Here is a 26,930-nt window from a genome sequence, read left to right as displayed (position 1 = left end):
CGAAGGTGTGTCTTGGAGGAAGACCAATTGAGTATCTTAGAGGCTTGTCATTCCTCTCCCTATGGTGGCCATTATGGCAAAGTGACGACGACTTCAAAGGTTCTTAGTTGTGGGTTTTATTGGTCAACTTTGTACAAAGATGCAAGTGAACTTGTGAAGAGATGCAACGAATGTCAAGAAGAGCATTTTTACTAGGTTTGACACTCCTCGAGCAATCATAAGTGATGGGGGGTCTCATTTTTGTAATCGAGCCAATCACAAAGTTTCTAGTCCTTATCATCCTCAGGCGAGTGGCCAAGTTGAAATCTCAAACAGGGAAATCAAGAGTATATTGTCAAAGACGGTCAATGCAAATAGGACCGATTGGTCAAAGAAGTTAGATGATGCTCTATGGGCTTATAAGACTGCTTACAAGACTCCAATTGGTATGTCTCCGTACTGGTTAGTGTTTGGGAAAGCTTGCCATCTACTAATTGAGTTATAGCACAAGGCCATATGGGTTTTGAGGAAACTAAATCTTGAATAGGTGCGACAGCAAATCTTTGTGTGGAGCAGCTAAATGAACTTGATGAATTCCGATTCCATGCTTACTCCAGTTCGTCCTTGTATAAGGACAAGATGAAGTACATTCATGATAAGTATGCTCGTGGCAAGGAGTTCAAAGTGGGTGATTTGGTTCTCTTGTTCAATTTTCGGTTACGTCTGTTTCCGGAAAAGCTTAAGTCGAAATGGAGTGGACCTTTTGAAGTGGTGCTTGTGACTCCTTTTGGTGCACTTGACTTGAAAAACAAAAATGGAGAGGTTTTCTGAGTTAATGGGCACAGAGTCAAGCACTACCTTGGGAAGATTGATGACAGCCACGTGGTGACACTTATTCATCTAAAGGGATTAGATGGTAACATGTGCCGTGCTGCGACGTTAAATCAGGCGCTTCTTAGGAGGCAACCCATGTGTCTTTCTTTTTGTTTTTCTTTTTAGTATAGGATTTGCTTTTGGTCTAACTGGTGTGAGATATGTGTAGGATTGTTTAGATGCAGTGCAGGACTAAACCGGAAAAATGATGCACTCTCTGAAGTTTGAACTGACGCCGCAATGCATTTTTCGCGGCCGCAATGGCCTTGTTGCGGGGGAAAAATTTCATTGCGGTCCGCAGTGTTGATTGGTGAAAAGTGGAGGTTCTCTGAAGATTGTTACCGCGGCCGCAATGCATTTTATGTGGTCCGCGGTGCCCTACCGCGGCCGCAAAGCATTTCTTGCGGACCGCGGCACCATTCTTGCCAGTGATTCATGTATTTGAGTACCACGAATCGCGGTGCATTTTGTACGATCAGCGGCAGGTAGGTATAGTGGGTCCCAGGTTCTTTTTTATAAATAGGACCTTAGGCCCTCATTTACCATTTTCGCACTTTTGCTTTTCTAAATAGTAAAATTCATCGTTCATCCAAGCCCTAACTGTACAAACTCAAACTCTGTTTCTAAATCATTTGTGCTGCATCTCATTACTGGTAATTTTAATCTTTCCCTAGTTTTAAACCTTATTTTATTTTCTTTTAACTAGTTAGCTGTACTTCTTTTTCTTCCCTTTTCTTTAAATTTGTAGCGTAGGTTCACATAATGATGTTTAGGTTAGGGTTAATTAGTGAAGAATGACGATTAACCACCTAGGAGATTAATAACATGTGAATTAAGGCTTAAAATGAGAAAAATGTAAAACCCTAGGTTGGTGTTGCTGAGTGAGGCTTACCGCGGTCCACGGTGGATTTCTTGCGATCCGCGGTGCCTCTCTCCGGTCCATAATGCCATTTTATGCGAACCGCGATGGTAAAACTTCAGAGATTTGAATGTTGAGGACCGGACCGCGGTGGATTTTGTTTCATTTGGACAATTACAACTCTTTCAAATGTAGTGTACATAATTCTTGTGAAGATTCACAAGTAGAGGACTCAAAAGTGCACATTACAATAAATTGAAAGTTAAATTTGCCTGACCAAATATCACAAGTATCAGAAATACAATCTATTATATTTTTGGGGATTACAAGTGCAAATTGTAATTCCAAACACAAAAAAAGTTCTCCAGAAAAACTCTTTTTCTTCCAAAACCAGTAATCACAAAAACTAAACAAAATCAAATCTCAAAGTTTTAGGTGATCCAGTTCAACTGATGCTCTTGAGAAAACTATTATTGTGAAAAAAAGGGAACAAACAAAGTCGGTGAAATGCATGGGAATCCTCATCACTATTTGTTTATTGATATACAATAGATGCTGAAATGTGGGGTTTAGTAACGTTATACTGAAGGATAGAAACTCCAAACTCAGAAAAGGGAAATCAGTGCAATAATATTCAATGGGATGGGGAAGAGGATTATACGAGGGAGTAATAGGAGTGGGATCGTTAACTTTACTGGGTTGGACGGGGTTATGGTTCTTGAATCGGCGACTGTATAAAGAGTATGAAGAGAAGAGGGTACTGGTTCAGATCATCTTCAGTGTTGTTTTCGCTTTCTCCTGCAACCTTTTTCAGCTTGTCCTTTTCGAGATCATTCCCCTTCTTTCTAAAGAGTATGCTTTTTTTTCTTATTCCCACTGTTCATATCTGCTTTGTATTGAGCTTATTTTAGTTTGATTTGTTTAGCTGCGAACTAGGTTAGGAGAATTATTTTGTTTTATTTTCTGAAAGTAATATAGCATTAATGGGATGAGAAAAACACAATTTATAATGGCAGAGACTTTGCTTTTGTTTTTACTTAATTGGAAACCGGTGAGCTGCCTGTGTGTAACTATTGGGGTTCATACTGGAGAAAACTCTGTGGTTGATAGAAGATAAATCCCAGTGTTCAGTCTAATTGGGGATTATGTTCTTTCTAGTTAGAGATTGTCTTTGCTGGCATAGTTGGAAATTCTTCATTGGATCTGTGGCATTGGAATATAAAACTGATGAATCCTGATTGATCAATCAATGGGCTAGGTGTCAATCCGAAGCTAGTTGGATCGCTCATATATATCATCTATATTTGTTTTGTTCAACTGGGACATTTTCCTTTCACTACTGGTAATAATTTGTACTACGAGGCAAATTTCGGGTACTCTAAAACTATCAGTTCTGTAAATGTCACTGTTTGAACATTGACATGCAAGTCTTTGACCAGATTAAAAGGAGTCCTGGTATATACCAGACTAATGTACGTATAATAACAATAACCAAGCCTTAAACCAAACTAGTTGATCTTGCGTACATTTATGGTTGGTTCTTCCTTTGTGTTCTTTAACTAAATTCATATTGATTATGAGATTAGAGGTCTTTGCAAACAATTTGTTTCATGTAACTTTGGATACACCTTATCTCCTTTTAGCACATCAATCATAAGAGTGTCATACCTACAAACGGGGTATTTGGAGGTTTATATAATGAGGCATCTTTGCCAACTTTCACTTATTTTATCCTCTATATGTGCTACATGCAGCTTCTATCTTATGTAATCATTTTAAACCATGTCTAATCTTTTCCATTTAAAAGCTTGTCAACTCTTCTGTAGTTCTTTCCTTTTACTTTGTTATGTACCCTTTTATTGCATAGTATTCTTGTAGCACTGATGCATTTCAACTAGCTTATTGAGTTCTATGTGTTACATCTTTAGCTATATGTTAGAGCATTGAAGCCCAAAAGGTCCTGTAGCAAACTTTTGTCTCTAAAAAATCGTGTCTTCCACTCTCTCATTCTGTTTCTTTTCAACTAAGATCTTTATTTTTTTTACATAAAGGGAATATAAAGAGAGTGCGAGATAAGAAGCAAAACATAAGAGTTATGAAAATTCTTGTTTTCAAAGTCCTCTTTTGGTGACAGCTGGCTTATGATTATGTTCATTATAGTTTGTCTCCGTGTATGCATATCTATAATTGTTAACTGCTGCTTCATCCTGCAGAACCTTAAAGTCACACAAACGAAAGATTGATTCATCATGTTGACGTTGTTTTGTGAACATTGTAGTTTTGTGCAGACACTATGTCCTCAATACCAGTTCAATGTATGGCCTATCAAAAATATAGTTGCATGAATGACTCTAGTAGGTTATATCATACTTCTTTCACTCCTTTAAAGAATACCGATTGTGACGTACTTGCTTTTTAAGAGTGTAATGTTTAACCACATTACTGTATTGACATTGGTAAAAGAAAATGTTAGAAATAATAGTTCATGAAGAAAAATGGCATAATTAGTTGAAAACATGTCAGATCATGAGTAATATTTATATAAAGTAGTATTATCTTATATTAGTTTGAATTTTTGGAGAGAGAGAGAAGTGTTCTATGAAGATGTCAGTAGGTCATTTTTTGGGACAGGGAACAGTATCTTCAGTCTGTTTTACTAGATTTGCACTATCTTTTAGATTTTTATATGCTGTTTCTTTGTAAATTGTAGGGCAAGATGGATGAATTGGAAGGTGGACTTGTTTTGTTTGATATTGTTACTAGTCTTCATGTTGCCCTATTATCATTGCTACCTGATGCTTTGCAACAGTGGTAAGTTGCCCTATTGTCATCACTACCTGATGCTATCTATGATCAGGCTCAATGAAAACTTCAGTTTTAACCTTTTACATACCTTTGTTGAATCTGCTCTATCCTCTTTTTGTTTTCTTTTCTATCTTTATTTTAATTTTATTTTTTCCATTCCTGCTATTGATAAGAATTGGCTGATGCTGCTTACTGTGCAGTCATTTTAGTCCCCAGATCCTTCATGGCACAAAAAATGGGATATTTTTCTTCTCCTCTTGCATGAAAAAGGGCAAAGACTACCATGAGGCCCCCTAGACATGATTTATTTATCGATCTCTCAACATAATGCGTTTTCTCAAGTACTTTTAAACTATTTATAACATGTGATGTTGCTCATTTTTTATGATTATTCTCTCAAGAGAAAAAGTGATAAGATCCCAAGTATTGGATACTTTATGTCCTCCGCAACTCAACTCCTTAGCTATTCAGGAAAAGAGAAAAGAGGATAATACCTAGAGAGATGTGCTTTGTGGAAATTCCGAGATGGTGTTTGTAGGAATCTTTACACGAGCTTTATTTGCATGATTTCCTTGTCTATGCACGTGGAGGTTTCATGGTAGTTACCTCTAAACTTTAAGTAGATGGCGTCCTTCTGCATGCTTGCTTCATCACCTTTAAATGCACTTTGTTGAAAGCACTAATTTGGATCATGCTCTTAAAGTGGAAGAGAAGGACTTTTATCATGTGGATTAAGTGACAAAATACGAATTCAGAAAGTTGTTTATTTTGGAATTAGTGAAGACTTGATCTGGTTATGGGTTACTAAGGCTAGGTTAGAATTCTAAATATTTAATGCACTTCGATAAAATTGACTATATGTTCTTTGGTTACCTTGTGAGCTAGTTTTTGCCATTGGCTTAGGACCAAGATCCATCTTCTTAATGTGGCATCATAGCCAAACCCGTCCCAATTTTTGGTTTATCCAATATTGGGCCACCATGTTGTATTGTACCTTGAGTGTGCTGGAGGGAGGAGGATTTAAGTGTCCTACATTGATTGAGATAATGGTTGTTGTTTGCTTATATGGTTTGGGCAATCCTCGCCTCAGAGCTAGTTTTTGGGTTGAGTTAAGCACAAAGTCCATATTTTTAAAAAGTGTATGTTTGATGTCACATTGTTGTCCATTTATGCAACTTCATTGCAAATCAACTGGCTACTCCATGTTCTCCTGTAAGGGCCAACAAATAATATCATAATCACCATGAATAAATAGGACAGTCTTGAACATAACCATAGAGCAATTTGATTATATGTACTCCAATGCTGTTCCAACATTCTCTCTCACGCGCACAAGTTGCATTGTGGTATGTAGTGTTGACTTTTTACCATGAATTTTTTCACACTCCAACAGATATTAGATTGTACCATCTCAATCACCTCTCTTCAGAAAATGTTTTGAATCTTGAGTTTGTATTCAGGCGTGAGGAAGGAACGGGCTGCAGTGGGTGCTATCTTATTCTTGTTGGCTTTTCTCTATGGTTTTTGGCGTTTGGGCATTCACTTTCCAATGCCTTCACCTGACAGAGGTTTGTATAGTATCTTGTTGCACACGGATTTGATTTCGCACTCTCCTTGTTGATTTGCTGGATATTGCAATATGTTCTCTGGGCCTCACCTTTATGAATAAGACATCATAGTGACATGATTATATAGGACCAGAAGTTTTCCCCTCTATTCTTACTGTAATTTTTAAATTTTGCGTGAAGAAGAAAGCTACTCTAGTCTCTCGAACCATTTCTTTAGTCTGGTTTTCTCGTCTACATATTCTCGTAACCGGACGGGGATGAACTCCAGATTCTTTCTACTGTATCTTAGTCATCATAGTGTTTGCTTGCTCTAACTTAGAGTATCTGTATTTGATGGAAGAAGCTGTAACGTTTTGTGAAATCTTAAGTGAAATAGTTAAAAATGATTGAAGATGAAAATGAAAGATTCTCTAAGGGTATCGCTAGAGTCCCACACTAGTTTAGGGTATGAGTGATAGTCTCCTTATATGCTTTTGGACAATACTCACCTCGTTAGTTAGTTTTGGGGTTGAGTTACACCCAATTTCTATTTTTTTTTTAATATGGTACCAGAGCTAGACCAAACCCTATTTTTGGTTTACCCAGTTCTCACCCCGTGTTATGTTGTCCATGCTTTGCATATCCAGCCCCGTGCAAGCGAGGGGGTGTCAGATTCCCACATTGGTTAATGGTATGGGCTGTAGTCTCTTTATGTGGTCTTGGATAATCCTCATCCCAACTAACTTTTGGGCTTGAGTTAGGCCCAAGATCTATTTTCTTAACAAATCTTATTGAAATTCATAGCCATATTCTATTGACTTTACCCACAGTCCCAGTCACGGATTTTAATATTAAAGGTAGTGTCTATAATGACTCATTAGACTACATGGGAGGTCCACTCAGTTTATTTGAAGTGGACTAACAAATATACTTGTAATTTTTCCTCAGACCCTTGTCATCTTTGTATTCTACTTTCTTTTTTCAGGATTTTTCACCATACCTCAGCTGGTTAGCAGGATTGGAGTGATTGGTGTGACTGTCATGGCTATCCTTTCAGGTTTTGGAGCAGTAAATTTGCCATACAGTTATCTATCTCTATTCATCAGGTAAGATGGGAGGATAAGATGCAGCTTAAGTTGGTGCATGTGAGTGCAAACACAGTTGGTTTCTAGCTTATCTTCTTGGAGATGGCACTGAACTAGATCCAATAGTGAGCTGTACAGTACACTCCTTTCTGAACCTCCTTAGTGTAATGGAAAAACTGTTATTTTAAGAAAGACAGCTTTGGGTAATAACCCCTTGCTTTTATCTACAACCTACTATAGCCTTACTTGGACTGGGTTTTACCAATTTGAATTTGATACTCCTAACATTTAGTCAAATATATGTTGAACTTAAGTCTATAGTAAAGGAGCTTATTATTTTTATAGTAATCATATTTGGTTTTAGTTTCCTGACTCTTTCTATATCGAAGAGAAATAGAGGAATCTGAGATCAAAGGACTGGAGAGGCAGCTAATGCAGTCAATTGAAACTTGCATTGCAAAGAAAAAGAGAATTATTCTTTGTCAAAGGGAAATGGAGCGGATCCAAGATTCGGAAGAGGTAATTGGTTAACTTAAGCTTGTTTTTGTATGCTTTCTTTATGGGTACACAGGCGTGCCCAAAAAAACAAGCACGGAAAGAAACACGCAGATTATGTCTGTAGGTAGCCTGTACTTTTTCTTCTCTGTCATACTAGTGTAAAGTCATTGATGATAGCTTAGTATCTAAATGGGCTGAGACACTTTATTATGCCTTTGTATACCCTTATCCTACCTGCGTTGGAAGTCATAGGTACTCCGTGCAATTCTTGATAATATCTAGAGTACATATATATAGTTCTACTGCATATTCGTTCAAGTGAGCCAACTGAAATGCCCTTAGCACACTTCGGAAGGGTGGACAATTAGCTATAGCGGTGGGTGTTGTAGCGTTTGTCAGTATTTCCTGCATGAAACACTATCTTGAGTATCTCTGTCATACCCTTTTCTAAATCAAGTAGCATTTTTGGAAAGATATTGACGCCCTTAAGAAATACTATAACTTGCTTTAGAAACCAGAACTTAATTTCTTGCTGGAGTTATACTGCAACTGTCCATATTTAAAAGAAAGTTTAGCTGATGTTTGGGAAGGTGTTGCTGATGTTTAACTGTCCGTATTTAAAAGAAACTTCAATTTTCATATTTTACATCAGTTGCTATTGCCAAGAGATAATAAAAGAAAGAAAAGGGAAGGTGTCCTTTTGTGGTTCTGAACATTTGCAGTTTCTTATTTCTTTTATTTTGAAGTACTCTATTTGTTTCTGCTGCAGAAAACAAAAGCGAGTTCCTTCTTTAAGCGCATTGTGGGAACAGTTGTACGATCCGTTCAGGATGACCAAAAGGAACAAGGTTAGTGTATGGTGGAAAGTTTCTCCAGGAAATTTATTGATTCAAGTGCATAAAAGCCTCCGTGTGGAAGATTCATTTTATTTTTATTTTTTATGTCTCCTACATGTGCTGATTGTAGTTAATTTCTTCTGCGACAGTTCTCAGTTTCTATTGCTGCCTCTCTCTCTCTCTCTCTGCTATGATTCTTTTCTAATATTATATAGTCTGACCATGCCATAGTGACAGGTGAGTAAAAAACTATTCTGGATGGATGAAGCAGTACATCTGAAGACTTAAAAAAAAAAATGGCAGTAAACAACTGGCATAATGATTGATGCTTTTTATTCTACGATGTGGGAAGTGAAACAATTCCTAACTTTATTTTGAATGATCACATTTAGGGCCTATTACAATGTTCAAGAAGAAAGTTCATTATTGTGATTCTGATTAGCAGGAGCGATAGTGGGATAAAAGCTCGCAACTTTTTCCATTAACTTCAAAAATTTGTCGGATTAAATGCAACTGTTTAAATAACAATTGATAATAAGGAGAAATCGAGTGGCGTAAATTGCATTTTTGAAGAAGTGACTTTCTTTTCGGGGCATCTTCTAGTTATATCGCATTTGAATGGAGGGAGACATTGTACTTTAGATGTATGGGTTGACATTCTGTCACTCTTTTTGATAAGATGGTTTGATATACTGTCACTCAAGTAGGACAACAGCAAGGTGGCTTCCTTTTCCTCTCTAATTACTAGGATCTACGAGCATTACAATAAGTCACGTAACGTGTTCAGCGTTCATCTGTTTAAGTTTGTTTTTTCCTTTTTTTTTTGAACATCAAATGCTCTTTTTTCAACTGTACATGATACTTACATCACTTTCTAACAATTCTTTGACGCAACTTCTCTTTGGTGTTGGATGCACGTCATGCATGAAGATATTAGAAACATGGAAAACGAGGTTCAGGCCTTAGAGGAACTATCAAAGCAGCTTTTCTTGGAAATTTATGAGCTTCGCCAAGCTAAGGTTCGTATTGAACTTTCTTATTCTGTACTCCCTCCGTTCCCGTTTACGTGAACCTATTTCCTTTTTGGTCCGTTCCAAAAAGAATTCCAATTCTATAAGCTTTTATAACCACACAAATACTCTGGGCCCCATTTTGACTTGTTTAGGACCGCAATTCCAAAAGTCTTCATTTATTCTTAAACTCCGTGCCCAGTCGAACATGTTCACATAAATTGGAACAGAGGGAATATTATTTTTTTACCATCCACCTTGCTAAAAATGACCAATGTGATTGTTAAGAGTGTAATGTCTGAATAAATTATCATATTGATTTGGTAGAAGGTTAAAACTATAGTTTGAAGTGTGAAAAGTTGGAGTAGTTATTCTGTATCATATAACATCAACTTGTGAAATATGAGAAGTAGTATCAAGCTACTTTCTCAAAAAATATATAAAATTAGTAGTATCAACTTATATTAATTTGAATTGACCAGCAAACAGTTATATTAATTTGAATTGTTGCGAAGGGTGGAGAAACACTCCTTTTAAATATTTAAAGAAATAGGTCAGCGCTTTTGGGGAAGATTGGATAAAGAAGGTAGGTCACAGTCACACTCAATGGTGTGGCCTAGTGGTCAATAAAGTGGGTAACACCAGGGTTCAAATCCCAACGAAGACACAAGACCACTAGATGCTTTCTTCTCATCTGTCTAAGCTTTTGCTGGCAGAGTTAGTATCTATGCTGGTGTGAGGTAGCAGGTAGCCGATGGATTAGTGATGATGCATGCAAGCTGGCCGAGACACGACCATTATATATTAAAAAGAATTATGAAAGTAGGTCTCGTTGAGACAGGGAGCGCAAAATTACTATTCCACTCTCTTCCCTTCTGAACTTTTCCTAGCAGACTCTCTTGTGCAATATAAGTTGTGCGATGCTTAACTAAACCTTCCTGAGGTTTGAAACTTGTTTTCCCTTAATTCATCATTCCTTGGCTTCTCTTTTTCTCAGAAAAACCCATCAGGCTTACTTATTTCCAAACAGTTGGCACCTTTAATTATATCAAACAGACTACCATTTTGCAGGAATGACACACCTCGTCTCTGGTTAAAATATTAATTCTGCTCGCATGGTTTGAGCAAATTATGCAACCAAGAAACCTTCTCCTCCTTCCTTCCCCCTTTCCCCCAAAATGTATACATGTATGACAATATTACATGGCCGTCATCTTTTTCTTGGACCTTTTGCTTTCTTTGGTTGTTTATCAGCTTTCCTAGTTGAAGGGTTTTGGGGCAGGGGGGTTGTCTACTGTATTTTTCGTGTCTCCTACTCGACAAGGTAGTCCCTCTATCTATATGTGTTCATTCAGCTTCCTTAATTCGTCTTTGTGTTGCGTTTTTATAGGTTTTTTGTTGTTTTACCTTATGAGAGCAGCACACTATTCCTTTATTTGTCCGCAAGCTCATAATTTAATGGTCCATCATCTAGTTCAGCTTGTATCGTGAAATTACTTTCTTTTATTGATTTAATTCAATTGCTTTGAATCTACTTTCTTTGTGTTTAACTGCTTCAATTTGTTGACTACACCAGGAAGCTGCTGCTTATTCTCGAACATGGAAGGGTCACTTGCAAAATCTTTTGGGCTATGTGTGTTCTGTGTATTGTGTGTATAAAATGATAAAGGTATGAAAATGATGTTAAATTTGGTAAATTTGAGCACCTCTCACATGATGACTACTCTTTTCCAGTTCATATGACAGGCCTATGTTAGTGTTAGCAGGAAACTTGATTGATGTTTTTCTTGTTGATTGACACCACTGCACAAACTTTTATGGTCCTCCATTTCTATATCATATTAATACGGACATGGACAACAAAGTTTGTTTATGTTGTGGATTTGCTGCACTGCACACATAGGTCTTTCTATGATCTTTCGTGTTGCTTTCACCCCCTCCAAATTCTGCTTATTATTATTATTTGAGCCAGATAGCTAATTGACCATTTTAACTTTTGCAGTCTCTTCAGAGTGTTGTTTTCAAGGAGGTATGCTTCTAAATTAGAATTTCATCTGCTTAGTGATTCACTTTTCTTTATATAATTTATAGCTGAATCCTTGAGATTTGACAACAAGCATATTGTTCTTGACAGGCCGGTTCTGTCGATCCTGTAACAAGGACAATCAGCATATTTTTACAGTTCTTCGACATCGGAATAAATGTCAACTTATTATCACAGGTTTATCTACTCTCTGCATTATTTCATCTACTCATGGTATTCATGGTTATGGTTCTACTTGTATGGTAGCCTATCATTTGAGTGAAGCTATTGTTTGTGTTAGTACATTTTGGAGATAAACCTTCAGCAACGAGATTTGATTAAGAAGCTAGCTTCTAAAATTCTTGCATGAAATTGGAAGTAATTGGGTCGAAGATGAAAGTGCTTGAAGAAAATGTCTTTTGGTTTTACCTATTAGCAAAACCGCTGAAAGGAAACTAGATCAACATTCTTGAAAAGTGAAAGCTGAGAAGCTAATTCAAGACATTTGCAATTTTCCTTTTTGTATGATAATGGATGTGTAAGCACATTAAAATTTTATAAGAATTAAAATAAATATGGAACCTAAACTAAATCTCATTGATAATAAGACAATCTTTAACAGTATACTGTTGTCTTTTAATATCAAGTCGAGGTTATCTTTACTACCTGAGTGAAATCAATTGTACATCATTTAATAGGGAACAGTGTTATGTTGGATAGGTGAAGGGGTCACTCATCACTGTTGTATGAGTGACACTGTAAGCTTTAGGAGCTCATTCTGAGGCTCTTTCTTTGTAGTTTTGTTCTTTCTGCTAGTATTTCGTCTTTTATTTTCTGGACAGGAGTTATCTGACCATTGCTCCCTCGTGCGTGCAGTACATCTCTCTCCTGTTCATTGGGGTGTTGATTGTGGTATCTGTGAGGGGCTTCCTGACTAACTTGATGAAGGTAAAATTATGCTTGATGGTCCTTTTTCGAAGTTTGCTGGATGTCATCATTTATGGTTTATGTATCTAGAACACACATGTTCATCTTGTTGACTTTGTTTTACTAGTTGCTTTGAGATAACAAAATAATTTCAACTTCTTTTAAGGTTTAATCTTAAACATTTCTTCATGAGTAAATCCTCCAGTTTGGTTGCACATGTACCCGCACAATAGACGCAAGGAAACTACTTGACATCCTCTTAACTGTTTGGAAATGAAAACCCAGCTTTTTATTGACTCTAGTATCCTTCAGCTAACTTGAAGTGTTTTGGTTGTGCTCAGTTCTTCTTTGCAGTTTCCAGAGTTGGAAGTGGATCATCAAGTAACGTCGTGCTTTTTCTCTCTGAAATCATGGGAATGTACTTCCTATCATCCATTCTTTTGATTAGAAAGAGCCTGGCAACTGAATATCGGTATGGTTACTAGTAATAAGCTTTTTATTTTGAATATTTGTTCTTCATAATGTTCAATACTTTAAACTAATTGCGCTCTATTTCCTAACATGAATAAGATACTTCTCAATGCCATTTGCTGAGTTACTTGAAAATTTATTGGGGTGTGTAATCATAGCTATAACTTTTTAACTAACCATTTTCGCGAACATGGGAAAATGCTATTAGACTAGTACATTTAGTTGATTCTGATACTGGAAAAAACTTGCTCCCACCTGGTTTTTACACCAAACAACACGTTTACACCAAACAACACTAATTTACCATCTGATATATATATCTCGCTCACTTGATTTATGTTGGCAGGATAATCATAACGGATGTTTTAGGTGGAGACATACAGTTTGACTTCTATCACAGGTGGTTTGATGCAATATTTGTAGCCAGTGCTTTCTTATCTCTGCTTTTGCTATCTGCTCACTATACAGCTCGCAAGGCTGATAATAAGCACCCAATTGATTAAAAACCATTTTCCTCAGTGAAGAGGCAATTTTTATTTTTAGGCCACAAGAAATTACCACTATTCTTTGTAATGTTGTATAATTGATATAGTAGAAATTTTTGCATGATCAAAGCCCTATGGTTCACATCTTCCAAAACTCAAGTTGACAACCCAAACTGTTCCCTTTTTAAAGGAAAAGTTTAAAGAGGCAGCTTCACTAGTCAAGATGTCACAATCAAAGGGTGGTGAAGGTCGACTTTTCAATTAATCCAAACTGACCAAGATTTTTGGTGGTTTGGGTATTTAGTTCATCGCACATTTTGAACTAATTTTTTTATTTTTTATTTTTATTTTTGGCTTGATTTTGACATTTAAAAGGTAATCTTGAAAAAAAATTTTTAAAAAAAAACACAAAATCGACCTATTTTGAGTTCTTTTTCATTTGATTTAGCATAGATTATATCAATGCTCGCGTTTAATATGGACTTAAGAATTTGTAGCACGTAATTTTAGATTTAAATCAAGTTATTCTCTTTCCCATTGTAGAAAGAGAACATGTTTTGCACAATGCTACGGTAAATACTTTCAATGATCAAAAGAGTATTACACATCAATCTAGTCGACACTAGAATTAATTAGAAGGGAGAATTGGCCAGGAAGGAAATTGGAGACTTTTGTAAAGTGTAAATTAAGATAATGATGCACTCACGATTACACTAGTAGGGGTAAAAAAGGTTTTATCAAAGCATGAATCGTTGAGCTCTAAGTAGTATTAGCAATAGGAGAGGATGCAACTTAACAAATAACAAATAAATTAAACGATCAAACCGAATTAAAAAGAGAAAACTCAAATTCAACCAAGCTTATTTTGGTCCCGATTGGATTATATATTTACAAAATTGAAAATCGAAAAAACAATCCCAAACAAATGGAATAATTTCCTACTCTATTAATTATGTGAAGAAAAAAAAAGATCTTTGTAAGTCCAGTTAGGGAAGGAAAAGAAAAAACGTGTAAGAGTTAAACGTAGCATTGACAGGCATAGGGAAAAAGTAGGAAGAATTTTAGTACAACTGAAACCGAAAGAGTTCGTTACTTCTTTCCTAGAACTAGTATATATATTGGCCAATCATCAAATATTCTCTTAAACCTATTTTATTCAGTCCATTCACTTCTTCCTTGGATTTTGAAGGTAAATAAAAAAGCAACCATATATCCAATACATACTATTTTTGGCTAAAATTGATAAACCTAAATAGAGATGGGAATAGGGTCGTCATGGTCAAGAATGGCAGTAACAGTGGCTCTATTACTGTTGTTGGGGGTCATGTGTTGGGGGAAGGGAATTCATGCAATTAGATTTGTAATAGACAGAGAAGAGTGTTTGTCTCAGAATGTAGAATACGATGGAGACACTCTTCAACTCTCCTTTGTTGTCATCGCACCTGACACTCCCTGGCATTATTATACTACTGAGCCGTCCCTCCATCTTCTGGTGATGCACTTCTTTTGTTTTCTGTTTTTCCATGGTATCCATGTCTTTTTTTTTTTTTTTTTTTAATATGTGAGCATATATTAGGAAAAATCGATTCTTGTTTCTATTGTATATATATGTAGTGCGTGTTCTGGGATTTATCTTGCCTTGTTGTTACTGTTTCTTTTTGTATCTTTCCTTGTGCCGAGGGTCTATCGGAAACAGCCTCTCTACATTTAGAGTAAGGTCTGCTTATACACTGCCTTCCCCGGACTCCACTTGTTATTATTGTTGTTGTCGTCGTATTTTGTGATTTGTGGAATGATAGACATAGGATTAGTGTAGGAAATTATACCAACTGGTTGAGATGAACAATATTCTGGTTTGGGTATAAATTGCTGAGAGTTTAGCCTATTTTTGTTTCCAACACGCCAGCTCACATGCTGTCCTGATTCTTTTTTATATGCCAAACTAAACACGTGGTAATTTCCTGATAATAGGTTGTTGCAGTGAGACTCAGAACTTTGAACCTCAGCCTGCTCTGATACCATATTGAATTATGTCCATCTCATCTAAAACCTTAAGTTGTTAGAGAGCACACTTTTATTTACGTAATTATGTTTCCAACTTTTATGATTAGAAAGAGTCAACAGCAGCAGCGGATGGAACAAAGCGAGGATTTTAAGGAAAAAGAGAAACATAAAAATCATGACTTTAGTGCTATCAAAAGCAACTGAGCATAGGATCTAGAAAGCATAACAATTTAGGTTTCTTATGTCTAGTATTAAACTGTTTCTTCCATTTTCTTCATTGCAACACTGTTAACATATAGTTCTGTTTAATTATCAGATAAAGGGGCCTTCTGGTGAGCCGGTTCATGAGTTTCGCGACAAGTCTAGTGAAATGTATGAGTTTAGGGCTCAGAGAAAAGGCGTTTATCAGTTTTGTTTTACAAATAACTCGCCTTACCATGAATACATGGACTTTGATTTACATGTTAGCCATTTTACACACTACAATCAGCCTGCAAAAGATGGTAATAATCGTCTTGGTTCATAACCATACTTTTTTCTTTCATTTTTGGTCAGTTTTTCTTATTTTTTCTCTTGCAACTCTCTATGGTTACACTTACAAGTGTGATGCTTTCGTGTTAAATGGATCCAGAACACTTTGATCCATTGCTGGAACATATATCAAAGTTAGAAGAAGCTCTTCAGAAGATACAGGTTGAACAGCATTGGCTTGAAGCGCAGACTGAGCGTCAGGCATCAGGTATCATCGGGTGAAATTCAAAAATAGCCACATTTATAACTGGTAATTGAAAAATAGTAAAATTTCAAAAGTAATCGAAATTTAGCCATTTTTCATGTAAGATAAAATATGAACAAAAACACTGCTAAAAATTCGGAAATATTCCAGCATATTATGCTGGAGTTCGGATTTTTTACATATGAGCTATGTTGGAATTGAGTTCCATCATAGTATGCTAGAAGTTTATATGCAGGAGCTCTATAATCCCGCATATTATGCTGTCGTGCCCTGGAATTCCAATATAATATGCTGGAAGTTTATACGCAGGAGCTCCATAATCCCGCATATTATGCTGGAACTTTCTGTGTTTCAACAAAACAGTGGCTATTTTTCAATGACTTCGCAAACGCTGGCTAGTTTCGATTACCAGTCCGAAAAATGGCTAGCCAGTGCTATTTTGACAGTATCATCTTATGAACCTTATATGGTTGAAAGAGAGTTTAGGAAAATATTTTATCTCCTCTTGTGGGGTCTGGGGAGGGTAGTGTGTACGCAGACCTTACCCCTATCTTGGGGTAAACAAGTTTCTACTTAACATTTGTGTGAGCAGTGGGGTAGGGAAGTCATTTTGTTTATAAGGAAAATATTTAGGTCAACCAAACATGAAAAAATTGAAAATATTTCCTGAAATACCAAAAACACCCAAAGAAAGAGAAAAAGTTGCTTTTTATTTGAGAGAAATGCATATTGATATGTGGGCTAATATTTTTCTGCTGGAAATGCAGTGAATGAAGGTATGGGGCGAAGAGCGATGACCAAGGCCATTGTTGAATCAATAGCTCTATTTTTGGTTACTGAGCTTCAGAGTTTCCTCCTGCGACGCCTTTTTGAGAAGAAGCTTTAGTCATCTAGAGTCTAAAGCAGTGGCAGAGTCAGAAATTCATGATATTGAAACCTGCAACCTAAAGCAATTACCAAATTAGACAACTTGGAGCCAGTCTTGCTAATCAAGAAAATTTTGATGTCTATAATGTATAGTTATTCCTTAGTTCGATACACAAATGATGATAGTTGAATGATTATAAAACGTCTCTCTTTGATTTGGATTGTCTAAATTGTTTTTGATATGAGCATGTTTAGATTGGAGTATAAAAAATTCCGTATCATTTATAATGGTGTAAATAGATAAAGAAAGGGCAACTAGGTGCACTAAACTCCCGCTATGTGCAGGTCCAGGGAAGGGTCGGAAGGACTATTGTACGAAGTCTTACCCTGCATTTCTGCAAGAGGCTGTCTTCACGACTTGAACTTGTGACCTCCTGGTGGCAACAACTTTACCAGTTATGCCAAGGATAATTCAATAACTACAAACTAGTGTGATTAATGAAGCTAATTTAAACAAACACCTTACAACAATGATAATTAGATAAATATGTGTGTCTTTGTATAGCTTTCAATATTTATGTTTTCATTGCAAGGAATGCCAATCAAGAACGCCAATAAATCAATTAAGATTAACCAATCCCTCCTTAGCTTGGCAAGAAAATCAAAATAACAGAAGCAATGATGTAGTCAAGATAAAAAAATAAACAAATATATATCATTAATATTTTGGCAGCAAAAGCCTGCAATTTGAGCAAATATTCCAAAATACAACAGCAAAAATCCCAGTATTCCTCATCAGATCATGACTACAGCTCTAGTGTTATAGGTCACTCGTAGAGTCTGGTTCCAACCAACATCACTTTCCAGTGCAGTATGTAGCAGCTAAGACAGTTCATGATTCGGCCGCAGTAGATTGCATACAGCAAAACCATTTTTTCTGAAAGACAGTGCACTCAAAAGTTATAATCTGGAATTTATGTATAAAATGCAGACATGTTACTTGAGAAAACGAGATGAGCAACCACGTAACTGTCTTTGATCTTAAACATCATTAACTAAAATATTAATGCACAACTAATCGTATTCACCTTTTGCAAATAGTGAAGCTCCAAAAATAATTGACGAATGCGGTCAATTCTTGGAGAATTAGCACTATAACTATACAGAATGGATCCTTGTAAACAATACAGGACATATCATGGCAACCATTATCTTTATCGATGATATTTTATGTTGTACCACAACCGTCCACTATTTCAGCTGTTAGTACGGATATACTATTAGAACACCAGTTCAAATACCCTTCTCCACAAATGTAACTTATTGTGTTTACAAGGTTTCGAGAACCTTTTTCCCCATACAATCAAACTTGAGGGTGGAATGGTAATCCGTATAAAATAACACGAACCACCAGAACTGATAGACAATATGTGGACTACAACTTACTGATTGAGGCTTTCCAAGCATTGCTTTATTCTTGTATGCAGAATCACCCTTCGGTGGTGAGTCCATCTTGCCACCTTTCTTCTCATTTCGAGCTTTATTAAAGATCACTGTGAATCCCTCAGCTGAAGCTGGGTCATTGACATCCCACTCTCCAAACTTAGGAAGTGGACGCCCTTTTTCCTGTAGAGATTTTTTTTTTAAAAAAAAAGAAGAAAACTATCAGGATTATTGTAGTTCTACAGTTCTATGTTATAAAATAAAAAACAATACAATAACATCAACAATATATTGAATTGACATGATAAATGCCTAATGCCTACTAATGATAAATGAGTCAAAGCATCACACTTCACAAATAGCACTGATCAGACAGAAACAAGAAGAATCATCACCCCCAACCCCACCCCCAACTTCCACAAAACTTCTGCCACAAACAAAATTGAGAAAGGGCTAAATTATGATTGTTGACGATATTGAAATGTCACAAGATGCAATATTGAGAAGGCTGCAAATCATCACATTGATGGTGTCCATCTCATTCAAAAGCCAAAGTAATAGGCATGTGCCTAAGGAAAGTTTCTTTGGTTTGGTAGTCAACCTTGTTGAATTGGTATGGTTTGGAAGCCAACCGTGTTGACTTGGTTTGGTTTAGTAGCCAACCTTGTTGAAATTGTAGAAAATGTGTGCAAATTGTTAAATATTGTAGGCTTTAGAGAGTGAGATTTTGGCTATAAAAATAGGTGCCTCTACTTTCATTTGTAGACACACCAAAAATCTCAGACAATACATCTGAGTGAGAGAGAGCAAGGTATTCCATAGACTATAAGAAAATAGTATGTGAAGAAAAATAGAGTGTGAGAGATATTGTAGTGAGGTGGAAAAAACAAAAGACTGTTTTTTCTTTTGAGGGTGTAGTGGTCTTAGGAGTATTTGTACTCGTTATTATACAGTGTAAAATTCTTTGCTATAGTGATATCAGTCGCTCTTCTAAGTCGTGGTTTTTCCCTTATTCAGAAGGGTTTTCCACGTAAAATCTTGATGTCATTATTGCTACATTTTTACTCTTGTTGATTTAACCATAACTTAGTGTTTCGCGTTTATCACTAATACCGTAAATATTATTTTACGGGTCTATTTTTTCAATAAGTGGTATCAGAGCCAATGTTCTGTCTGAGTATGCTCTGTGGTTGCAGCACAGTCTGAACTTACGCATCAGAAAAGAATTACTTTGGTTTCCTAATAAATAATATTTATATTTGTATTTGTGATAAAAGATGGAAGCCAACACTAGTAGAATGGTTACTTTGATTGACACAAATTATGTCATTTGGAAGGGCAAAATGGAAGATTTGCTCTATGTCAAGAATTTTCATCAACCTATCTTCACCACTAAAAAGCCTGATAATAAATCAAATGAAGAGTGTAATTTGATACACAGATAGGTTTGCAACTTTATTAGACAGTGGGTTGAAGATAATGTTTTGAACCATATTTCTGGGGAGACACATGCTCGGACCCTATGGGAGCACCTTGAAAGTTTGTATGCTCGAAAAACTGGAAACAACAAGATGTTTCTGATACAGCAGATGTTTGGTTTAAAATACCACGATGGTTCCGCGATGATAGATCATTTGAATAATTTTTAGGGGATCATGAACCAATTATCTGCTATGGGCATTAAATTTGATGAAGAAATTCAAGGCTTGTTTCTACTTAGTTCCCTAGCAGATTCTTGGGAAGTTCTTAGAACTTCATTATCAAATTCTGCTCCGTATGGTGTGATCTCTATGGATCTTGCGAAGAGGAGTCTTTTAAATGAAGAGATAAGAAGAAAATCTCAAGGTTCCTCCTCATCAGATGTCTTGGTGACCGACTCCAGGGGGAGAAGCAAGAATCGGGGTTCTCAAAATAGAGAACATAATATAAGCAAATCCAGAAGCAGACTTAAAGATATTGAGTGTTATCATTGCGGGAAGAAAGGGCACACAAAGAAGTTCTGCCGAATTTTTAAAAAGGAGAATAGAGACAAAGAAGAACAGAAAATCCTGCTGATATGTTGACCAAAGAACTTGGTATGCAAAGAACTTGGTGGCATGCACTCAAACTAGAAGACAATGCTACCTCCTCTAGATAAATGAGACTGGAGGGGGAGATTGATGGTGTCCATCTCATTCAAAAGCCAAAGTAATAGACATGTGCCTAAGGAAAGTTTCTTTGGTTGGGTAGTCAACCTTGTTGAATTAGTATGGTTTGGTAGCCAACCTTGTTGACTTGGTTTGGTTTGGTAGCCAACCTTGTTGAACCCATCAATGATGCACTACATCCGCCTCTGTTCAAGTGGTCATGGGAAACATCCTTGTCATACCAAACTCTGTTTGGAACATCACTTTGCAAAGCAACCGCAGGGGATAGATTAATATAACATGTGCGGCGGTCAACAAAGCGTCACCCCAAAAGGAGTTCGGCAACTTTGCTTCAGAAAGCAAACATCTGACTCTTTCCATCAAGGTCCTGTCCATCATTTGTGCTAAACCATTAAGCTGAGGAGTCTTAGGATGAGTCTTTTGGTGTCTGGTACTCTGTTGGTTGCAGTATTCGTCAAACAGTCCACAATATTCATCACCGTTATCAGTACGAATACACTTCAGCTTCTTTTCAGTTTCTTTTTCAACTGAAGCTTGAAACTGCTTAAAGACACCCAACACTTGGTCTTTAGTCTTCAAGATGTAGACCCAAAGTTTCCTTGAGCAATCATCAATAAAGGTAGCATAAAGTGCACCACCCAAAGTCCTTGTCTTCATTGGACCACATATATCTGAATGCACCAACCCAAGCAATTCTATCTTTCTTGAAGGAGGATGAGACTGGAAAGAAACTCTTTTTTGTTTTCCAGCCAAGCAATGCTCACATTTTTCTAATTTTGCACTTTCAAAATTTAACAACAATTTCTTCTTGGCCAGAACATTTAGTCCTTTCTCGCTAATGTGGCTAAGTCTCTTATGCCATAACGTTGAAGAGCTATTGCTCTCAACGACATTCACCGTATCAACACAGGTAGAGGTCGTACTCCAGTATAGACCACGACGTTTTTCCCCACGAGCCACAATCATGGAACCCCGAACCCTTAGTGAGTTTCCAATTTCCAGCACCATTAGTACTGATATATCCCTCATCATCCAAAACACCAACAGAGATCAAGTGCAAACGAACATCAAGTGCATGTTTTACATTGTTTAAAACTAGTTTAGTTCCAATACTAGTTTCCAAACAAACCGTTCCAACACCAGTCACCCTAGATACAGTCTCATACCCATACTCAAAGTTCTAAAGTCACCCCAAGTATAGGATGAGAAAAATTCCTTCATTGATGCCACATGAGATGCGGGACCACTGTCCACAACCCAGCTTGATTCATCACGAGCAATATTTATCAGATCCACATCAAGGACAGTAACAAGATCTTCTATAGTGACGGTGGCCACACGATTGTCATCTTCTTTCTGTTTTTCCTTTGTCTCTATTCTCCTTTTTCAAAATCTGGCAGAACTTTTTTGTGTGCCCTTTCTTCCCGTAATGATAACACTCAATATCTTTAAGTCTGCTTCTGGATTTGCTTCTATTATATTCTCTATTTTGAGAACTCCGATTCTTGCTTCTCTCCCTAGAGTCAGTCACCAAGACATCTGATGAGGAGGAACTCTGAGATTTTCTTCTCATATCTTTATTTAAAAGGCTGCTCTTGGCAAAATCCATAGAAATCACATTATACGGAGCAGAATTTGATAATGAAGTTCTAAGAACTTCCCAAGAATCTGGCAGGGAACCAAGTAGAAACAAGCCTTGAATTTCTTCATCAAATTTAATGCCCATAGCAGATAACTGGTTCATGATCCCCTAAAAATTATTCAGATGATCTATCATCGCGGAACCATCGTGGTATTTTAAACCCAACATCTGCTTTATCAGAAACATCTTGTTGTTTCCGATTTTCCGAGCATACGAACTTTCAAGGTGCTCCCATAGGGTCCGAGCATGTGTCTCCCCAGAAATATGGTTTAAAACATTATCGTCAACCCACTGTATAATAAAGCCGCAAACCTATCTGTGTATCAAATTACACTCTTCATTTGATCCATTTTGCCCTTCCAAATGGCATAACTTGTGCCAATCAAAGTAACCATTCTACTAGTGTTGGCTTCCATCTTTTATCACAAATACAAATACTATTTATTAGGAGACCAAAGTAATTCTTTTCTGATGTGGAAGTTCAGACTGTGCTGCAACCAAAGAGCATACTCAGATAGAACCTTAGCTCTGATACCACTTGTTGAAAAAATAGACCCATAAAATAATATTCACGGTATTAGTGATAAATGCGAAACACTAAGTTATGGTTAAATCAACAAGAGTAAAAATGCAGCAATAATGCACCAAGATTTTACGTGGAATACCCTTCTGAATAAGGGAAAAATCACAGCCAAGAAGAGCAATTGATATCACTATAGCGAAAAATTTTACATTGTGTAGTAACGAGTACAAATACTCCTTAGATTACTACACCCTCAAAAGAAAAAAACACTCTTTTGCTTTTTCCACCTCACCACAATATCTCTCACACTCTATTTTTCTTCACAGACTATTTTCTTATAGTCTATGGAATACCTTGCTCTCTAACTTTCACTCAGATGTATTGTCTAAGATTTTTGGTGTGTAGAAATGAGAGTTGAAGCTCTGCTTGTATAGCCAAAACCTCACTCTCTAAAGCCTAAATAAAATATTTGACAATTTGTACACACTTTTCACAATTTCAACAAGTTTGGGTACCAAACCAAACCAAGTCAATAAGGTTGGCTACCAAACCATACCAATTCAATAAGGTTGACTACCAAACCAAAGAAACTTTACTTAGGCACATGCCTATTACTTTGGTTTTTGAATGAGATGGACACCATCAATAGACACTGGTGCAAAAAACCTACTAATGGCAAATTAAACATAATCAAATAAGAGTCAAATACATAAACATAATACCGTATCTGGATAATGTTATTTCCTATTATGGCTTGCACTAAGCAAATGCTTTAGCATTGCAAAGTAAGTCAAGCAGCAAAAGAGTGCACGAACATAAGATTCTCAAGTGCATGCAAAGACCTTCTCGGAAGGGGAGGGGGCAAAGGACATACAGAGATGCGTTTAGCGCACGAATCTGTCAACCCCTTCCCATATTCCACCAAAAAAGTATGTGACCTAAACATGATTTTGAATCACAACTTGGTCTAGCATTACAATTTTGGGTACATTGCATTATTTTTGACATGGTTTTTGTTGTTATCCAAAATAATGAAAAGTATTCAGGTGATAACTATGAGTAAATAAAAGCAAATATATGGCAGCTTATCCTGTTAAAGTAATTATTTCAGAAGAATAGGATTACATCAAAACCATAAAAGTAAATTGTAGAAGCAAATAGTACCATTTACTGGTGAAATGTTTTCAAAATATTAAGCAAAAGGTTTTATGCAAAAAACTAGAAACCCAGACAAACAATCTGTTACTAAACACAGAGAGAATTGGAATGACTGAAACAGAAACATAGTAATAAAGGGAAAATGTCTCTGTGTATTAACTTTTTCTTTTACGATGGTGGTGTTCGGGCCACCTTGGGCGAACATACTATTCCACCATACATCTACTACCTCGAAACAAGTGATTTCTTCCTATCATTCCAGCACTTGGTAGATAGAGTTACTCGGTATTTGTGCCGGCATGAGGTAGTAGGTATCCAATGAAATAGTTGAGGTAAGCTGCCCTGATACTACTGTCGAAAAAAAAAAAGATAATCCTAAAATATTGCCATTAACCTTCTGAGCTTCTATTCTATTAGTATTAGTTTCAACCACTTAACTTCTAAAAAACCAAAAATTCAATCTTTAAAATATAAACGAATAAAGGTTTCAAGGGCAAGAACAAAAACCAAAAAAAAAACAAAAAAACAAATTCACCATGAAAATAGAAAGTTTCTTTCCTCAACATTAAAACCAGACACAAAATACACAGTAAAATCTCAAAAAGAAATTATACCAAGACCTAAATATCATAAATCACCCAAAATAAAACATCTTAGAATTATGAACAATAATTTTAACACAAACTAAATAATTCATAAGCCTACTCTTCTCCTCCCCCCCCCCCTTTTTAACAAAAGGAGTTCAGAGAAGAACAAAGAACTAGCTCATAATCAAAATCTTAAAAAGGGTATTTTTTATTTAAAACAAAAAATAATAAAAGAAATGTAAAGGGAATTGAGAATCATACCGCCATGACTTCTTTAGACAGAAACAGAGAGAAAACTCTTTCGGAAAACGAAACTGTTATGTCTCTTTTGGGATTGCTATTTGATTTATTTATATTTGTAAAAAAAAAATTGCTATAAATAAAAAAGGAAAGAGAAATTCTCTCCTTTCTGTCTCTGCAAATGGAAACGGAAAGGTTACAGAGAGAGAAGAATATGAAAAAGGAAAGGGACTCTCAAATGGAGGGTAGATAGATAGACGTACAGCTGGCTTCAAAGTGGGCCATCCTTCGATTGTGGGCCCATTTTCAGGTTTAGTTCTCTCAATTTTCTTTTTGTTTTTTCCCTTTTTGATGAATTTCATCATGATTAAATGTAAATTAAGAATTTGACACAAATTCTTTTCTAACCCCACCTCATTTTGGGAAGATGAATGGTGTTTTTATTGAAAGGATTTATTTGTATATGATGTTTACACCAAATAAATTGATTAAAAAAAAATATTATACATTTTTTATATCATCACTATTTAATTTGTAAAGACTAATTACACATCATTTATTAAAAAATCTTAAACAATGCTATTAAATATAGTTAATTGTGTAAATACTTTTACACTGTCAATGAATATAACTTAAATTCATTGATTAATGGTTATTACGTATTTGTTAGTTTGGTGTCATTCATCTTAATAGTTGAATAACACTTGTCATTACTCATTAATGCATATACTAATTTACTATTAACATTGATTTTATGTAAGTTTTCATTATCGATTTATCTTCACATGACCCAAACCTTTAATCCATGGACTAGTGATGGAGGTGCTCGAACATTAAAGCAAGCATCGCTTGTCTTAATTTGACATAAATGCGAAAGCTAATTACTCACTTCTTTCTAATTTAAATGTTCTAATTCGACTAAATAGGAATATTTTAAAATAAGAATCAAATACTTTTCTTTTCTGGTTTAATATGGAGCCGAAAGTTAATCGATAAAAAGAATATGAACTCTTTTATTTTAATGAAAATTGTCCACCTTTTAGAGTGGTCGTATAGGAAAAAGGTACTGAATATTGAAGAAAATCTTATCGAAGAAAAAATCAATTTCTAAACAACCTAATTAAATGCATAATTTACCATGATACCTATATTAATCGGTGTATAGTCTTAATAGATTTGGAATGAGTAATTAATGCTAAGGGCAAAACAGGAAAAATAAATTATTTTTCTCTTGACATGTGAAAAGTGACAAATATAAATAAAAATTTATTTTTAAAATACTTGACAATAATAAATATATCTTAGAAAACGATATTATATTATCATAAATAGCCAGAAATTCAATATGGATACTAGACACGAGCGAAAAACCGCGGAAAAAGAAGCGTGGTACATATTGTGGTGGAAACCCCATAAAGATTACATAGCTGGAACACAAGGGTCGAGGCTAAGATTGTGAGCCTCTATACTACTACAAGTTGATAGGCCATAAATAGTTTATGGTATTTTTCTCTTTACAACTGGATCCTCTTGTTTGGTTACCACTTTCTTGGAGTAACACTTTGATTTGTTTACTTCAATGACATAGGAATTTGTAATTTAAGGATATAATATCTGCAATTCCGTGTAATTTATTGATGCTTCCTTTTGTTTTTCTAAGGGGCTGAGGACGACACCAGTGGACATCTCATTCTTAGCTGGCTGTATTTATGGTTTTCCTATGTTTTTAGCTGCTATTTTCATTGATAATTTCAAATTAGTGTGCAAGACGACGACGACAACAACAACAACAAGACGCAATATAATCTCACAAGTGGGGTCTGAGAAAGGTAGTATGTAAGCAGACCTTATCCTTACCTTCGAGAAGGCAAAAAGACTATTTCCAAAAGACCCTACTTAGAAAAGATAAAAGTAAATTTGTGTCCAGAAGGCAAAAAGACTATTTCCAAAAGACCCTACAGAAAGATAAAATTAAATTTGTGTACAAGAGCATTAGGATATTGTAAATCTTCTTTAAGAGCTAGTTGGAGTTGTATGACATGAGCGTTGGCCTTGCAAAAAGCAGGTGACTTTTTATATATACAGTAGTATGCAGGTTAATGAAATTCAATTTTTCTTATTATGCAATAGCTAACTATGAACGTCCTACACCGGTTACTGGATATACATAGTTGTTGCTTACAAT

The 26,930-nt window shown here is 35.9% G+C and overlaps 3 protein-coding genes across 3 annotated transcripts; 2 read left to right on the top strand and 1 right to left on the bottom strand.

Annotated features, from left to right (window-relative positions):
• Positions 1–2,097: 2,097 nt before the first annotated feature.
• On the top strand, positions 2,098–13,540 carry LOC107765600 (GPCR-type G protein 1-like). The gene is made up of 13 exons (XM_016584267.2): positions 2,098–2,563; positions 4,422–4,522; positions 5,977–6,084; positions 7,049–7,169; positions 7,538–7,667; positions 8,416–8,494; positions 9,413–9,501; positions 11,069–11,161; positions 11,495–11,521; positions 11,627–11,713; positions 12,392–12,463; positions 12,784–12,914; positions 13,260–13,540. The coding sequence occupies exons 1-13, from the start codon at positions 2,349–2,351 to the stop codon at positions 13,414–13,416; spliced, it is 1,410 nt and encodes a 469-aa protein (XP_016439753.1). The 5' UTR covers positions 2,098–2,348; the 3' UTR covers positions 13,417–13,540.
• Positions 13,541–14,442: 902 nt separating this feature from the next.
• LOC107765597 (transmembrane emp24 domain-containing protein p24beta2) lies at positions 14,443–17,383 on the top strand. The gene is made up of 4 exons (XM_016584265.2): positions 14,443–14,890; positions 15,719–15,905; positions 16,034–16,141; positions 16,906–17,383. Exons 1-4 carry the CDS (start codon positions 14,657–14,659, stop codon positions 17,022–17,024), a joined length of 648 nt encoding a protein of 215 aa, XP_016439751.1. The 5' UTR covers positions 14,443–14,656; the 3' UTR covers positions 17,025–17,383.
• Positions 17,384–17,689: 306 nt separating this feature from the next.
• LOC107765598 (protein NOI4-like) lies at positions 17,690–24,962 on the bottom strand. The gene is made up of 3 exons (XM_016584266.2): positions 24,767–24,962; positions 18,452–18,631; positions 17,690–17,942 (listed from the first exon to the last, which is right to left on the bottom strand). The coding sequence occupies exons 1-3, from the start codon at positions 24,770–24,772 to the stop codon at positions 17,898–17,900; spliced, it is 231 nt and encodes a 76-aa protein (XP_016439752.1). The 5' UTR covers positions 24,773–24,962; the 3' UTR covers positions 17,690–17,897.
• Positions 24,963–26,930: the final 1,968 nt, after the last annotated feature.

This window comes from Nicotiana tabacum, chromosome 10, assembly GCF_000715075.1.
Source record: "Nicotiana tabacum cultivar K326 chromosome 10, ASM71507v2, whole genome shotgun sequence".
In the NCBI taxonomy this organism is placed as follows: Eukaryota; Viridiplantae; Streptophyta; class Magnoliopsida; order Solanales; family Solanaceae; genus Nicotiana; species Nicotiana tabacum.
The sequence above is the reverse complement of the archived record's forward strand: the minus strand, read 5'-3'. Positions and strand labels throughout refer to the sequence as shown.